The 18,190-nt window shown below is 29.8% G+C and overlaps 1 protein-coding gene across 1 annotated transcript in view; it reads right to left on the bottom strand.

Annotated features, from left to right (window-relative positions):
- Positions 1-18,190, bottom strand: part of LOC145324455 (uncharacterized) — an 84,217-nt gene that overhangs the window by 13,634 nt on the left and 52,393 nt on the right. The window contains exons 13-20 of the mRNA XM_080167042.1: positions 16,739-16,820; positions 15,440-15,507; positions 13,634-13,701; positions 13,321-13,387; positions 12,628-12,704; positions 8,731-8,797; positions 8,333-8,408; positions 122-229 (exon numbers count right to left, since the gene is read on the bottom strand). Coding sequence (XP_080023168.1) covers positions 122-229; positions 8,333-8,408; positions 8,731-8,797; positions 12,628-12,704; positions 13,321-13,387; positions 13,634-13,701; positions 15,440-15,507; positions 16,739-16,820 — 613 coding nt within the window. The remainder of the gene's footprint in view (positions 1-121; positions 230-8,332; positions 8,409-8,730; positions 8,798-12,627; positions 12,705-13,320; positions 13,388-13,633; positions 13,702-15,439; positions 15,508-16,738; positions 16,821-18,190) is intronic.

Raw genomic sequence — 18,190 nt, forward strand, 5'->3', positions numbered from 1 at the left:
CCTTTCAATGACATATGAGAAGCTTCACTGTAAATGAGAACTATACTCAATACACACAGACAGACAGATACAGATACTGAATCTTTTATATAAGGTATATCCTCCTAGGAAAATATAGTACCTGGATTATTCTGGCGGCTGGAAGATGATCTGTTTGAGTCCTGCTGCAACCTGTCATCTGGCAGTACTGGAGGCTCTGTAGAACTTTCTTTCCTTTCAAGATCTTGACCTAAATATTTCCAAATTGAAATATATGTATATTTAATAACAGTAAAGGTATCATCACACTCCCAAAGAGAAATCGCCACTAAAAAATAAATATCAAAAACATACCAAACGGCCCCACTGGACTTACAGGACTACCCTTCGTACAAGGGTGCCGAAACTTTTTTCTTTTTAAAACTACATTCTAAACTGGGGGGTCAACTTCCCCCTTCCCTCCTAACACATGAAGAGCCCCTAGAGGCCTCTATTGGCGTAGCCGCTAGTATAAGGATAAAACTAGAGGAATACTGGTTTATCATTCCTTTACATAAGTTTTAATGAATATGATGCTTTATATGCACAATATTAGTTAATAATTTAATAACTTTTAGTAAATATGAATAAATGTCTAAATAACGAACGTCAGTATTTTTCAAGAAATTTTCTTGAAACACAGCTTAAACAACATACAGAATGTGATCTAATATTGGATGATCATATTTAACCTCTGGAGAAAATTGTTTGATTGTGATTTTAAAAAATAACTACTTGATTGCTTATTTACATAAAGGTCTTTATTTCCAATGAAAAAATTAGCTTAAAAAGTGAAACAAAATTGTCTGAAATGTTTTTTAGAGAATTAAGAAATTTGGAGCAATCAAAAATTTCTGTAAAATTTTTGTTTCTAGTTAATATACAGCATGACCCTCGAAAAAGTATTTTTAAGCATCTGCAGCCCATATTTCTCAATGAATTATCAAAAAATGTATATGTCCTTGTTCTCTGTAGATTTCCACATAAGTAGATATAAAAATATTTTTTTTACATGAATTAACAGCTGAGATTTTTAGAGCCAAAGTTTTGAATAAGTGGCTGAGGAAAAAGTAACTTTTCAAGAAAAATGTTTTTTTAAGTGAAATGACGTGTTTTCCTCATAATTTCAATACTTTTTATAAAACTTATATAAAGATTTTTCCAAGAAATTTATTTCATGCTGAAAGCACTTTTTTCACTTGCTCTAAAAGGCATTTTTAGATTAGTGTAAATTGCAAAAACACCCTTACAGAAAGAAATCCTATAAAAAATAGTAGCAAATTAAAAGTTTACATAAACAGAAATCAAACACTTTTTATTTTATCAAAATAAGTTAAAAAAACAAAAAGTTACAGCTACAAACTTTTATTAAACATTTAACAATTTAAATGATTTTTATGTGTCTTAGATTAATTTGATGAGTGGGCGTGAATTTATTGGTAAAGGTGGCGATAATCTTTCCGGTAATGAGCATAAATTGGGGAGGGGTTTATTTAAGGTCATATTAATAAGTGGGAGATATTATAAGATTTGAGGGAAAATGGTTATAAGAAAAATGTATTCAGTAAAATTTGAAAAGTAGTTTTTTATATGTAAAAGTAACGTTTTTTGATGCAATAAAAAATGTATTAATTGTAAACTTGCTCTTCTTTCTTATTTATTTTTTAACTGGTTGATAAAAAGTAATATACTAATAAAAAACTAAGAAATATTTAGCAATATCCAGTTTCTCAAGAACTTTTTCCAAACTTTGGCTTTAAAAATCTCGGCTGTTAATTGATGTAAAAAAAATATTTTGATATCCTTTGATGTAGAAAATTATAGAGAACAAGTACATATGAATCTTTTAATATTTTATTGAGAAATATAGGCTGCAGATGCTTAAAAATACTTTTTCGAGGGTCATGCTGTAGTTATTTTTCAAATTCAAGTTCTAGCTATTCATTCATTTTACACGCATATGCACTCAAACCACTACTACATAGATATATCCTTTTTTTAAAAACTAGAATTTTTTGGCTTTCAAATAATATGCAATAAGTGGAATAATTCTAAAAAACAAACATTTTCTAGACTTTTAGGTAACTTGAATTATCCATACATAAGAGTGACCATCTGATAACACTTACCGCTGCATCGATATGGTTCTCTTTTACAATGTAGTTTCTCATAGATCCTGGGATGATTTACAACTATTTTTGGAGGAGGGTACTACCCCCAGTGAATTCTCCCGAAAAAAATTACCCCCATGAAAAAACTATTTTTTTTACGTTTTCTTTATAAAACTAAAATTTAAAGTTAGGGATTCGACTCTCCACCTTCCTAGAGGTCTCTAGGGGCGCAACTGCTAGTTAGAAATAAACAAAAAGCAGGCATATTTCAATTTTGTCTGAAGTTTAATTTGCCAAAGTTAAGAAAGTATTTGTATAGGAGGAATAGAATTCAACAGGTGCGAGATGTTATCTGATAGAGAATAAGGGATAGGGAAATAGTTTCAGAAAGATTTCAATTCATTTCAAACTTTTATACTTTATTTCCCCTAATTAATTGAAGGGTTTCTATACAACGCATCCAACCAACTTTTGGTAATACTTAAAGTCTTATCTATTTGTTTAAAAAGTCGTCAAAGGTAACAATATTACACCATACAGCTATAAAATCAAATTTTAATGATATATGAACACGTCAATATAATTATAAATAAATATTAGGCTAAATCCTATAAACACTACTAGGCTAGCCTAAGAAGCTTTATATTATTTGGATTTATAACTATTACAACTACTAAAATCCTAATCTGACTTAGTATCATATTTTGTATAAAATCACCAAAAACAAGGATGACAACATCCATAAAAGCGAAGCACTGAAACGGTAAGACAAACGGACATTAACACTTGTATATTGTCTGAACTGAATAATCAGAATATAAAAGTTTCGAAAGAGTCGAAGCAAAATTGTAAGTAAATTTGTTGAAAAACTGCTTGATACAGGATAATGTTTATGGACATACTTACATTTTTAGGACTTGATTATAGAGTTGCTTCGCTTATACTATTGTTCTTTGTTGTCCCAGGAATCAATATACCAAAAATCAGATCAAACGGATAATTAGATCACATAAAAATTTGGGGTATAGTCCTTTCCACGACATCCCTCTCCATAAGGAGCGATTCTTCGTATTTTTAAAATGGCTTTTTATAGGTTATTTTAGGTTAGGTTAGGTTATATTGTGTTAGGTGATTGCCCCACAGGGTTAAGTAATTGGCCTCGCAGGGTTAGAGCCCCCCGCAGGGGCTAGAAATAGGAGAAAAGCTATTTGAAAAATACGAAGAATCGCTCCTAATGGAGGGATGTTGTGGAAAGGACTATACCCAAAATTTGTTGTTAAAAAAGTAGAAAAATCAACATGTTTAAAATAGACGTACGGACATTCTGGTAATGATTAAACAGTTGCTACGCTTTCTAAATCGTACCTAACTACTACAGAAATCATCATGCAAAGTTTGAAATCGATAGGACAATTCTAACATGTCTAAATTAACGAATAAAAGCTATCTATCTCGGACGGACGGACGTACGGACCGACCCTAATTATAGAAAAGCTTCGCTTTTAAAAAACATGAATAAAATTTCTAAATATATGTCTCTCTTATGAGTTGGAGTTTGTTTTTGAAAATAGCCTAATATTCACTCGGGATATTCCCTCTTTTCCACTTTTGTTTTCCTTTTTAGTAGCGCAGCTACTGTTTATTACAACTGTGGTAGGTCAGTGCATCAGAGTATGTCTTGAAGAATTAAAAAAAAACTTTCTGTTTATTGCAGGGATATTAAGGAATAAGACAATGGATGTTAAATTAATATACATCCCTTTTGTGGATAACCAAGCTTACCCCTTCGGTAGAGGGAAATTATTGGTGGAAACGTTTGAGCTCTACTTGTATTGAACTAACCAATCAATATTCAGTAATAGTACCTGATGTTTTGAGCCAACGAATAAGATAACATGGTAATAAAACTTTGGGTACCAGTGAAATTAATAGCAAAATGCCCCCCCTCCCCCTCTCTTAGATAAGTGAGAGATTAAAAAACATTTATCTAACAAATTCACATTTGCTTATATATTTTTATTTCTTCACCACCTGTAATTATATGCCCTTGTTTTAATAGCATATGCTTTCTCATAGAATATGAATGACAGAAAAAAAAGAAGTTTTAAAAATTAATAAGTAAGTTTTTAATTGAAATATTCTAAAGAAATCCCTGAGGAAATAAATATGTGTTGTTAAAAGATTTTTAAAAAAATATTTAGCTTGTGTATACTTATGAATTAAAGGAATTTGATTACTGTTCGTCTGTCCAAATTTCTATATAAAAGAAATAAAAGAAAGCTTGTTATCTTATTTATCTACTCTATGCTGCTTCCTGTATATTTTCTATATCCATGTTTTTCTTTTTACAAACACAAATAAATAAAAAAAGTTTAGAAACATTTGTTTCAATATTAACAGTGAACTTTACTAATATGTACATTTTTTATATAACAGTAAAGAAAAAAACAGGGCTCGGCAGCTGGACTATTTAGTCTCCTGCAATAGATGATTGTTGATGAGCGGCTTTGGGTTGTATTTTGGCCTTAATTTTAAAGAGCTGCCAATTTAGTAGATGCGGCTTGGCTGAAGATTAGCAAAGTTAGAATAGCGGCTGCGTTTGTGGAAGCTGTGGTGATTCATGACAGTACAGACTAGTAGATTTCCTGTATGTGTAACTTGTTTGAAAACATGTTGGCCAATATTTTGAATAGTCTGCCTAATTAGAAAATTTTATGAGTCAGCAAGATTGCTAAAGGTTTAAAAATACAGGTTGATTTTGTGTAAATAATACATAATGTGGATATAGAAATGCAGTATCAGAGGAACAAGGTCCTGGGTTGGTTTTAGACTATTTCAGTTTAAGATTTAAGACTTTTTTTTAGGATTAGTGTCATTTTGGTCCTTGAATACAGAGCCTTTAGATGCTAGGTTTTTATTCGTCAGTCTTAGATTAAAAAGAAACTCAATAAGCTAAATAATAGCTAAATTGTATTGCAAGTCTTTTAGAGCAATTCTTATTTTTGATTGAAATCGTACGCAAATATAATATTTTGAAAAATACATTTCTTTCTAATAAAAAGATATATGGGAGAATATATCTATAAGAAAATTGTAAAGAATAAACTCTAAATTTTGGTACAAATTAGATTTCATATATTTATTAGAGACTTTGGAAAAAACTATGTTTCTATATAAAAATATCAATTATGAATTTCTTAAATGGTGACCCAATATATAGATTGGCAGCGCTACTAAATAGAGAATTTCATAGAACTATTCTAAATATCCAAATAAAGTATCAATTAGAAATGTTATTTAAGATGAATTGAAAATTTTGTTTAATTTATGTGTTAAAGCGCACATGCCTCAAGCTATAACTAGCTAATTTCAACTTCCAAGGTTGTTTAATTTCATTGTATAACAATATAATTTTTAGTTTAAGCTAGTATGCTAGTGTGATGTCACACTTTTGTAGACTGTAACTGATTGATTTTTAGAAACAATATTAGGTATGTCAGCTTATAAAAATACATTATATCCGACTTGGACCCATTTCCTTAAAGATCCTCAAATCATCCCTTATTTCTAGAGTAGTTCTCAATATCAAAAAAGTTACTCTTATATTGCTTATATTATTATATTGCTTCTCCCAAATGATAGTAAAAAAATAACCCATTCAACAGATTAAATTATAAAGTTATTTATAAAATACTTCGGAAAATCAAGATGTAATAATAGTTATTTTTCGCATCGTATTATAAACAGCTTTCCGCGGATATAGAATGTTCAATTATAAGATTAAAACTAGTTTTTTTAGCCCCGAGGTGCCGAAGGAGAAAAGGTTTTCTCGTATTCATTCGAATCCGGTGGATAGGAACCGGTTCTCATCCATACGAAAAAAACTATGTCTAGCATTGTATTATATCCAGCTTTCTACGAAATAAAATATACAATCATAAGATTAAAACCAGTTTCTTTAGCCCGTGCCTTCGGCACCTCGGGACTAAAAAAACTGGTTTTAATCTTATAATTGTACTAATTCTATATCCGCGGAAAGCTGTTTATAATACGATGCGAGAAATAACTATTCCAGTTTTTATGTTAACGAATGAGAGAACACGTTTATACAACTTTTGGTACAGGTATAATTTACAGTTCAATGTTCCCTCCATTCAGATTAGAATTTTTAAGAATTCGGCCATTCAGGAAGACGGGCAAAACTATTCAAGAAATTTAAAATTTGTGTCTGTCAATTTATAAATTAATTTTAAAATGAGTATATTCTCGCTTTAAACTAAGTATAGGAATTTCTGTATTTAAAATTATCATCATTAACAAGGATGACAACATAAAAAGTAGCGAGGCACAACAAGAATCATGAATGGACAAAAGAGCAGATGTTTAGTTGTCATAAAAAATAAAAGAGAAAGAGAAGTCTTTCAAAATCACGAAACCTTCATAAAAAAATAAGTTTGTTTTCCTTTTGAGACATGGCTGGCAGACCTACCGACAAAGAAATTGCACCTAGAAAAAAATGCCCCCCCCCCTCAAAAAAATATAAATAGAATAGATAAAATAGGTTTCATGGGGCGTAGTCGCTAATTAATCAAAAGTATTAAATACTTTTTTAATAATTCAATTGCATTAAAATCCAAGATCCAAGAGAGGAAAAACCTTCTTTAAATTTGAGAATAATCTTTTTTTAGTTTCTTCTTCTTTGATAACAGTAACAGCAAATACTTGTAAAGATACTAAAAACTAAAAAGATATGGGCCTATTTGTTTTTTTCTTTTGGTGTAACATCCCTCCTTTGTATATATATAAGTTGTCCTTATTTTAAAGATTGAATCATATATTCAGCTATTTCAAGGTAAAAATGTAACAAAAGATTTATTGTTACTATTCCTATGTCATATTATTAGTAGCATAGCTACTCTAGAACTAAGGTCTTTCCATTAGTAGCTTTAGTCTTTCCTTCCTTGGTTATTGAATTATTAAAAGGTTTAAAAATATTGATTTCTTACAATTTGATAAATTACTTCATCTTCAGTGATTTATTAACAGTACCTACCAAAAAAATAAACTTAATCGTTACAATAGTATATCCTTATATCGTTTTTTTTCACTCTTTCTTTTTCAATCTAAACTGTTGTTAGCTTGTTATTGCTGCGCTACTTGTACAAATAAATATCCTTGTATACATATTATTTACTTGTTAATTTGTTTAAAACTATAATGATTGTTTTGAACTTGAGAAAAATATTTTGCAAATTGTTTTAAAATAATTCCTTTAGGTGATCAATTAATACAATAACAATAATACAAATGTATTTCAAACATTAGCTTAACTTCTATTTTACCTAAACCTTATTTTACTTCTATGAAAAAGACTTTACAGACAAGATCTAAATATAGAGTAGGTGTTGCTTTAGTTGCTATACGTTAATTTACTTTTGAGTTGATAAAGTTGGGTTCCAGGTGTTATTTCTCTAACCTTCCCCAAAAATAGTTATAAACCTTTCATGGACCAATGCGAAGCTTTTCTCTAAAGGAGAACCATATTGGTACAGCAGTAAGCAAGATCTTTAGTTACAGAAAGACACACAGACATCATGTTACTTCCATTTCTTATACCAATCTACAAACTCTGTACTCAAAGGTTGAATTTGCTATACGCCTTACTTACTGCTAATAATACAGACGTTCAAAGCTGAATTGTAGAGTTGCTGCGCTTGTAATTGTAATATTATTCTAACCTAAAAACTCCCAGCTGGAAAGGTCAACTTGTAATTGTAATATTATTCTAACCTAAAAACTCCCAGCTGGAAAGGTCAACTTGTAATGTAATATTATTCTAACCTAAAAACTTCCAGCTGGAAAGGTCAACTTGTAATTGTAATATTTTTCTAACCTAAAAACTCCCAGCTGGAAAGGTCAACTTGTAATGTAATATTATTCTAACCTAAAAACTCCCAGCTGGAAAGGTCAACTTGTAATTGTAACATTATTCTAACCTAAAAACTCCCAGCTGGAAGAGTCAACTTGTAATTGTAATATTATTCTAACCTAAAAACTCCCAGCTGGAAAGGTCAACTTGTAATGTAATATTATTCTAACCTAAAAACTCCCAGCTGGAAAGGTCAACTTGTAATTGTAATATTATTCTAACCTAAAAACTCCCAGCTGGAAAGGTCAACTTGTAATTGTAATATTATTCTAACCTAAAAACTCCCAGCTGGAAGAGTCAACTTGCCACAGATTGTTTTTACTGCTTTTTCTTTCTTTCGGTACTTTTACCTTAATGAAATGAAAAGATTTAGTGGTGATTTCATTCAAAGTTTCTAACGAGCACAGCAACTACTATTTTTTATTTTGGAAATTATTAATAATGGAGAGTTTTTTTTTTCTTCATGCCCTACAGCAACGGAGGCCATACCCCAACGAGGCTACAATTGCTTTCAAAGACAGAATACTAACATTTTTAGTAAAGATTTCTTTTAACAATAAGCTGATAATATTTAAAATAAGTTTAGATTTTTTACTAAACTTTAAGAAATTAAAATTAATTTGAATCATTTTGACTTTAATTTGGCATTTGACAGAAAAAAATTTATTTTACCTTATCCGTATCTTCCTTTTTGATATATTTTCCAATTATAATACTCAGTCTTCTATCTCTCCCATATCTAAAACAAAATTATTATGTATAAAGTGAAACTTTTAAGCATTCAATGGAAATAGGAAGTTAAGATTATCAAGCGATTAAAACCCTCAAAATTCTACTTTTAGTTTAATGCTAAAGGTACTAGAACTAATGATTAAGCTAAAACTTAATACATAAGATAAATTTGTATTGAAATTTTATTATACAACCCTTTTTACCCCCCACATTTTTTATGCAAAAAACTAGTTATCAATCTATCATAACTAAACAAATATAAGTTTTCTATACTAAAACTTACAATATTTAAACCTTCGAAATTGAAAGGGTATGATTTTTTTTTAATATTTCTAAGTAAAAGCATTTCTTATCAAAATATATTCCACCATATCAGAAAACTTATTCTAAAATATTGCGACAATTTTGTAAGGCATATATGATAAGAAACAAGGTATAAGTAAATTAACATTTAAAAAAGATTTTGTTCTTTTACTTGTAGGTCAGTCAAAAAGCCGCCCAGCATATTATTTAGAAATCTGAATAAAATTTTGTTATTGATTTAAGATGATGTTTTTTGTACTTCAGGCTAAAAATAAATATATTTCTGCTAGGTTTTACCAAGCATTTTTATACTGTTATTTGTACATTTTCGCTTTAAATATGACAAAATTAAATATCGCATATTGTAGTTATTCTGTCTATATAGTTAACACATCGCAAAAAATGTAATTTCAGTCAGAATATTTTTGAGTCAAATTCCATATCAATATCTCTCTGTAGAAAGTAAGATATTCTTGTTTTTTTGGTTAAGATAAAAAGAAAATGTTATGGTAATCATATTCAGGCAGACACACACTAGCATTTTAAATATAAAGGGATAATCATATTATTATACTATGTGGTCAAGCGAATCTTCCCATGAAATCTAGAAGCCAATTACAAATAAATTTATTATTACACCAAATATACTGATCAAATAAAAATCACTATATCATTATTATGTCAAAGTGAATTGTAGATTTGATATCATTCTTATGGGAAATCTTTCTAAAAATTTGAAAAACTTATCTTATATTGCAGTTAAGTAAATAATATTTCATCCTCTTTTATTGATAAAGAAAAAAAGAACATGGAAATTAGACTAGTTATTAAAAACGAACTGCTTAAAGCATAGCTATGAAAGATTACCATTACCTCGTAAGGGCGGGATTCTCCTTCTTTTTAAGTGATCATCTAGAGAATCCAGAGCATCATCCACTTATAATGGGATGCGATACTCTAACACCAAGGATATTAGGTTAAGTAACATCCATCAGACAACCAACCCTTTGATTGCACGACTTTTCTAAGAAGTCCTAACTGTGCATGGTAGTGAGTTGCGCCTGTTTATGGGCCAAGGCATTTCCCCTACTCTTACTATTTATGTCGCGCACCTGACATAACAGCAGTAGGAATCGAATGTCTTTAGATATGACGCGGTGTCGGCCCGAGATTCGAACCTATCACCTCCCCGGCGACGAGCGGTTGCGCTACGTGTTGAGCCACGATCGCAGGTTTAGTTTAAAAGATACCATAATATGCTTTATCTTGTAACTATAATTACAAAAAAAAGTCTAATGGTAAAGAGTATGCAAATATGCAAAATACCATTTTCATAATTGCTGGATAAATGCATAATGTGTATGTTCATAAGATCTCGTAAACCACCATATGAAATATATCTTTATATTAGGTTTGGTTAGATTTTGGACAATATTTTAAAGGTTAATACCCCAGGAGCTACCCTCCAGCCCCCCCACCCCCCAAAGAAAAATTGTTTCCTTCTTCAAAAAAAGTAATAAAACAAAAATGTCGGTAAGGAAATTTTAAATTAATATGAAACTAAACAAACTCATCCTATTATGTAATTAGATCAAACCGAAGTAATTATGAAATGTTTTTAAAAAGTACTGTACATGAATAAATGTTAATATACATAAGAAAACATGTTTATTATCAAAAAATGCAATTACAGCTAAGCTATTTAATACTCTAGACTTTCATATTAGACTTAAACTGTTTAGACTGGTAATGCTGTGTTACTTAAAAAGAATTAATTGCAAGAATTTGGTTATTAATCAGTTTATCATTTTTTTCAGTAGATGTAGAATGAAGTAAAATTCTTATTTCTACATTAGATATCTAACCTAAAAATGTAAACTGCTCTTTACTACTATAAGATATAAATATATCAATATAAAGTTGCATTGCCCCAAGCCTCTAGTGGAGGGCGCTTAATTTAAGGAAATTATACCACCCCAATACATTTTTTGAATCTTACTTAAAAAGTACAATCATTTTTGACTTGCAATTTATGACATTTTTAGCTTCAGATAAAAAAATCTTACTTCTTTGTATTTTAGAAGATAAAGCATGTATTAATGTGTGTATTATTTTTGTCTATTGGCTAGATTCATGCTCGAATGAAATTTCTCTGTTTTGCCACATTACTTACTTTACTACTTTGTACAAATCTTTACAATATCGAATCCTTGCTTATTAACTGAATTATAATATTGAGTAATTTCCTTGATTTCCTGTAAAATGTTAAGATTTTGTTGTCACTTTTACAATATTAAATTATTTTGAAAAATCAATTGACAAAAAAGGTCTTCTTTATAACTTCTGTCAATCTGATTATCCTATTAAAATGATACACATCATTTAAGTCTTTAATATCAATGATAATTAAATTTAGGCTCAATAAAATATTTATGTTGCAAATACAAACCAAATATCATATAAAAAAGTAGATTTTGTTTTGGTCCACCGAAATTTCTGTGTTTTGTCGCAACATTTCCTAACAAGAAATTTATTACACAGGCCTGGGATTAGCCATGGCTAGCCTGATCAGAGATTTTGAACAATATTCTTTACAAATAATAGCTTTTAGGTAATGTGAGAGTGATAATATGGATACATACATGATACCAGTTTTAAGGGTTAGATGAGTTCAGGTACTTTAAAATTTGCAGTTTTTGGACAAGTTTTATATTGGTCCTTAGTAGCTGAATGCAATTTTTCTATAAGTAAATCAATAATTGCCAATTTCTCTGTGATAAAGAGTTATTTTAATTAAAAACAAACTTTAATGTGTTATGTTATAAGCAACTGACTGCTTCTTGACTATCCATTAAAGGCTTAGCCAACAAAGAGCCTTAATCCAAAAATGTATTCAAAGCTTCCTTAAAAAGAATAAATCATTTGGTATGGTCATTCTATTTCAAAAGACCTTTCCGATGTTTAAAAGATTATTTTTAAAAATTTCATAGCATAACTTATATCATATCACAATATTTTGAATATTATGTTCCTTATTCAATGCATATTCCTTACTTGACGAAACAATGTAAAACAGACTATTCTATTTGTGTAAAATCTTTTTACATATAAGAATAATATTTGTATAAAAAAAACAGGATTAAAAAAGCTTGGACTAAATTCATGATTAACAATTCTTTAAAATATCATTCCCAAATAGGTAAACTTATGTGGTAGATTAGCATATTAAAATAGTTAAACCTATGATAATTTAGATTCAATTTTTAAATACCAATATAACATTAGAGGTATTTTGATTATATACTTCCATCCAAACTGTCAAAGAAATTTTTCCGGAACCAAAAACAAGATTTAAAAAAAATATGGAGGGGGGGGGGGGAGATAAAGTTATGTTTAACAATCGATATATTATTACTTGGATGCTGCACCAGAACTCCATGTACTCTTATAAAGTGATTCTCGCAGCTGGATGAAATAACTGCATATGAAATCCATGCCAATGGTCCTATCCAAATATCCCTGCTGAAATATCACCTGGCAGATTGGCTTCGAGAGATCAGTTTCTTTGGTTTCGACGCTTCCTCAGTTTCTGGTACATCGACAAGGGAATCCTACACAAGAATTATTTTGTTTGTATCCAATTCTGTATTAAATCACATCCTCTTAGCGACTATGCTACATACTATAGTGATATTGAATTTTAATCGTCCTGACCTAATCTTTGTAAAATTTATCTGTGATAACTAAAAATTTGAATAAATGACCAGTAATGTAAAAAAATAGTAATGAGTTTTTCTTATTCAATATTACCGTTACTTAGAGATTCGGGTAGGAGATAAGTTCGAATCTCAACCCAACACTACTTCTTAATTAAAGACGTTAAAGATGGTCCCAACTACTGCTATTTCAAGCGCACGACTAAATAGTTAGAGTAAGGGGAATTCATTTGCAGAAAAATAGGCGCAACTCATTACCATTACCAGTTCCAAAAAAAGGTCATGCAATCAAAAAGGTTGTCTGAAAAGGGCGTTTGACAACATTATTATGCACATCACTTAGCAAAATCTAGTTCACAGTTACACGAAACTTAAATCCGTCCTCTATATCTATATGAGGCCATCTAATATAGTATCAAATTAAATCCTCATTTCTTCTAAAAAAGAAAACAAACATTCAGAAAAAAACATATAATATAGAGTAGCTACGCTATTTTTATATTGCTCTTACCTTAGGTGGAGTTAATCTATTTGAAATATCTGTTAAACTTGTAGATAGAGGTTTCTGATTCTTAAAACTAACGTGGCATTAAAATATTCATTTAATATTACATTATCAATTCATTCTTTTTCTTTCCTAAATAGCATAATCCTATCAAGAACTAATACAAAAAATACAGTCTGACCAATTATTTCAGAATCTTCAATTCATCTTCAATATTTAAGTGTTCTTATGTCGTGTCTGTAAACAATAAGTCATTCAAATCACACAAAGAATGAAAATTCACCTGTTTAGAATGAAAAAATATAAAATGATTATTTTCCTAGATTTATTATCACAGTCGGATTTTTTTCTCTTGGGAAGGATGAGGGATCTCCGTTGACGTCGGAGCTGAAATAATAAATGTATGGGTAGAGATGTATAATCCAGTCCCAACTATCTTGTCCAATTGGTGGAGACCCATTATCGTCTGCTAGCAAATTGCTTTCTGTTCTTTTGTAGAGACTCAGCTGTGTGTAAATTTCCGACGCTATTATCTTATTTCAAGACTTAATACAAAATCAGAACAGGGTCCCTGCTTATGCCATTCCATTCTTTTTATACTTTAATGCTGAAATGAATGTTATAATCATGCATTTTTATAATTTTATAAAGAAGGTGTATCAACTTTTTTTTTTATAGCTAGCCGGTTCTTTTAGTAAGTAGTAGATGTGAAATTTTTCATAGAATTCAGATATGCAATCGGTTTTTTTGTAGACCTCTTATTTTTTAAGTAATTTAAGTTTTAAAAAAAAATAATTAAGTCGGTTTTAAGGTACTAAAACGCAACAAAATAAAAGAAGAAAATGGCCAGTAAGAACAAAAATAGTAAGATCTTTAATTTGACACCTTACTTTTAAAATTCTGTTGAGTAATTATTGAAAAAATCTATTTTTTTAACCTCGGTTTAATAAAAACTTTAGACCTAAATATTTTCTCAAACAGACATAAAAACATGGGTTCATATATACCTTTAGAATCAGAAAAATATTACGAATCCATTGTAAGCAAAATTGAAAAAAAGTAAAAAAATATAAAATTAAACAAATGGCCAATTGTATTTTTTGTTCAGGCAACACTATCGACTTCCCTTTTTTACCCCCTCTTTACCCCCTTCCCATTTTTATACTCAATTCAAGAATTTAGACGTTGCCTGTACAATATAATATGATATTTTCATATAATTCCTTTTATTGTAGTTTATATACTATATTGTAAACTTTTTTTTTCAATTTTGCTTACAATGAATTCGTAATATTTTTCTGATTCTAAAGGTATATATGAACCCATAATTTTTTATCTGTGAAATAATAAAATTAAGTTCAAAGTTTTTATTCTCGTGGGTTTAAAAAAATCGATTTTTTCAATAATTACCTAACAGAATTGAAAAAGTAAGGTGTCAAATGAAAGATCTTACTATTTTTGTTCATAATGGCCATTTTCTTTCTTTTTTTAGTTGCATTTTAGTACCTTAAAATCGACTTAATTTTTTTTAAAAAAAACTTAAATTACTTAAAAAATAAGAGGTCTACAAAAAAAACCGATTGCATATCTGAATTCTATGAAAAATTTTACATCTACTACTTACTAAAAGAACCGGCTAGCTATAAAAAAAAAGTTGATACACCTTCTTTAGAATCTTATATACAATACATATAATTAGGTACGCCCGTCCATCTTTACTAAAATAAATACAATACTTAGGATATAATTGTTCTTGATTTATCTTAAATTTGTCAAATGATCATGGACTTTATTAGGCAAAGTGTGGTCCTGATAATAACCAGCAAGGACGTCAAATTTTTGTATTTTGTACATAAAATGAGTACAAAATACTAATATTGAAGAGGTAATATAGAATATTAAAAAAAAAAACAGTGGGGGGGGGGGGGGGGGGGTGGAGGGTGTAAAAATTGATCATTCAAGTTTTACATTATGTTTTTTTTTTGTATAAAGAGTAACAGTGTAAGTGTCTGTCTTTCTGTGTGTTTGTGCCAAAAGATTTCACAAACCGCTGGCGGATACAGTTCTTCCTGAGGAAAATTCTCAGAAAATGCTTGAAGGATGAAATAAATCTAGTATACATTACCTGACGTTTATCTTGTGCAGTGTATTGGCTGGTATCCTCTCTAAATTCTGTTTCAGTAGTAGCTTCAGCCTTTTCATAATTTTATTATTTCATCATTAGAAAAATTTATCAAAATTAACTTAAATGATGTAGAGATAGTATAAGATAAGGTAGTAAATATGATGACGGATGCTTTCACAGAAAGTACCCAGTTGAGCACTGATATCCACCAACCCTTATTTTAATCAAATTAAAAATAAGTTGGGAGGGGGTTCTTTTGTTTGTTAAATACTTTAGGTCAGGTTAGGTTAGGTTATATTGGGTAGCCCTGCAGTGTTGGGGCACTTCAGTTAAAGTCCTCAGGGATTGGGCAAAGGCATAGAAAAAAAAACTACCTCCCCCACTTATTTTCAATTTGTTTCAAAATAAGGATGTAGGGTATTTTTGCTTAACTGGCGAAAAACAGTAAAGAAAATTCTCTTAGAAACAAAATTTTGAAATAAAGTCAGAAAAATAATTAATCAATTAATTTTTTTCTCAATTAATTTTTTTCTCTCTCTTAAATAAAAAGAATTGTTTCTAAGCGATGTAAAAAAAACTTTAACATTAATGTAAGTGCTTTCTAAAGCATTATAATGATTTCATCTTTACCAATAATCAGATATAAATTGCGTTAAGCAATATATTTTCCATTTTGACTCCGCTTAATTAAAATCGGTTCAAACCCAAAATAAACAAGAAATTTCTGCTATCTTGAAAATAAGCTTAAAAAATGACGTTTCAGACACATACAAACGGACGGGCATTTCGAAGCATAGAGTAGCTTTGTACAGTATCCTAAATTAATGGATATAGAATATACATAGATATCATGACAGTGGAAAAAATAGTCGTTAATTTAGGTTGCTAACATGGAGCTCTTTTATTGTTCAGTTAGTTCATTCAGTGGTTAGGGGGAGGGGTAAGGGGGTTGGATGTGGATATCGTTATTTTAGCCCACCACGAGTTTCTCTTTATTTGGGAATATGAAAATATGGAGTAACATCCAAGTATTAATATATCCATTGAGGTATATGATAATAGTTATTTCTCGCATCGTATTATAAACGGCTTTCCGCGGATATAGAATGTACAATTATGAGATTAAAACTAGTTTTTTTAGCCCCGAGGTGCCGGAGGCACCGGCTAAAAAAACTGGTTTTAATCTTATGATTGTACATTTCTATATTCGTAGAAAGCTGGATATAATACGATGCTAGACATAGACATGAGAACCGGTTCCTATCCACCGGATTCGAATAAATACGAGAAAATAATATTCCTGTATGGTGGTAGAGGATAATCTGTGGGTCTCCATAATTTTCAATAATTGCCGACTCTCTTCGGATAATCTCATTTCATCCTGAAAAATAACAAGAATTGCTACATTAAATAATAACAAAGATATTGAAATCAGGATGTCTGTATCTGTAGCTGTCTGTCTGTTGCGAAGGATCCATTGAGAAGACAAAAATAGCCCCCCCTCCCAATTTTTTTAAATTTTGTTCTTTAAAAACTAAAATCAGAAGTGTATGGTCCACTTTTCTTTCGAGCATATATATACAGGGGGATCAGGATTTTCAAATACGAAAAATCTTCTGTATTGTAAAATAATCGATGTGGAGGTTTATAAGATCTTACTGGACAAATTGAAACAAACACTCACACACATCTAGTTACTTAAGTATGCAAGATTGGAATCCTGTTAATTTATTTGAAACCATTTAATGAATGAATCATTAAAACTCAAATCAGATTACAGTAAATGGTTAATTAAGTTTTTTTTTATTCTACGAATTCATTTAAATAGGCAAATAGAATTGAGCTTTGCTATTTGAATCATTTTACAGCTAACCTTGAAAAAGGCCAAAATGTAATAAAAAGATTGAAACATCCATCCATAAAAGCAAAGCTCAATAGACAAACATATTGATAAATATGGATCATATAACGATTAACAATCGTATTTACAGATTTTTATGTTTCAAGATTTTTAAGATTGAAGTAAGAAGCTAACTTTAAACCATTTATTAGGAAAATGCCAATTCTTACAGAACATTTTTTGCTCCTAATATAGAAGAAGATTAGTTTATATTCCATTTTCCAATCTCGCTAAAAATATATTATAAAAATATATGCTTTATTTACTTTATAATGTAATAATGTAATAAATCTATTACATTAAAAATAGAGAGTTTAATGACTGATAATATGTTTGTTTGTGTCTAATGTGTTTCATTTCTTGTAATGTTTCTGTTCTTGTCCATATGTCAATGTCAAAGTGCTGTGCATTCAATTCCTCAGACGTGTCTCATAGGAACATCATATCACTTTAGTCCAAACTAAAACACTAGCATACTGTAATAGTTTTGACTCTAAGAACACTCTAGTATCATATACTCCCATAGCGGCCTACATCATTTCTGCTGAAATGAGTCAATCAGAAAGTCAGTGATGGCAGCGGACACTTCTTTTCTATCTTAAATATGCAAAACTATACTGATCTAATGCTGTGCAGAAGTAAATCCACACCCAATGTTAGCTAGGATAAAATCTGTATATGCAAAAAAAGAAATCCTTTTATAAAAATTCATATCTAGCAAGATTTGTTTATTTATTTCAGTCCCATTAATATTAAAGCTTAAAATAACATAAAACCATCCAAAGATTTTATTTAGAAATAATAAAGACTAAAACACCCCCACAGAGCTATGAAAAGTATCCCAAAATTAA

The sequence above is a fragment of the Acartia tonsa genome, chromosome 7, assembly GCF_053477335.1.
Source record: "Acartia tonsa isolate MP-2025a chromosome 7, ASM5347733v1, whole genome shotgun sequence".
Taxonomy (NCBI): domain Eukaryota; kingdom Metazoa; phylum Arthropoda; class Copepoda; order Calanoida; family Acartiidae; genus Acartia; species Acartia tonsa.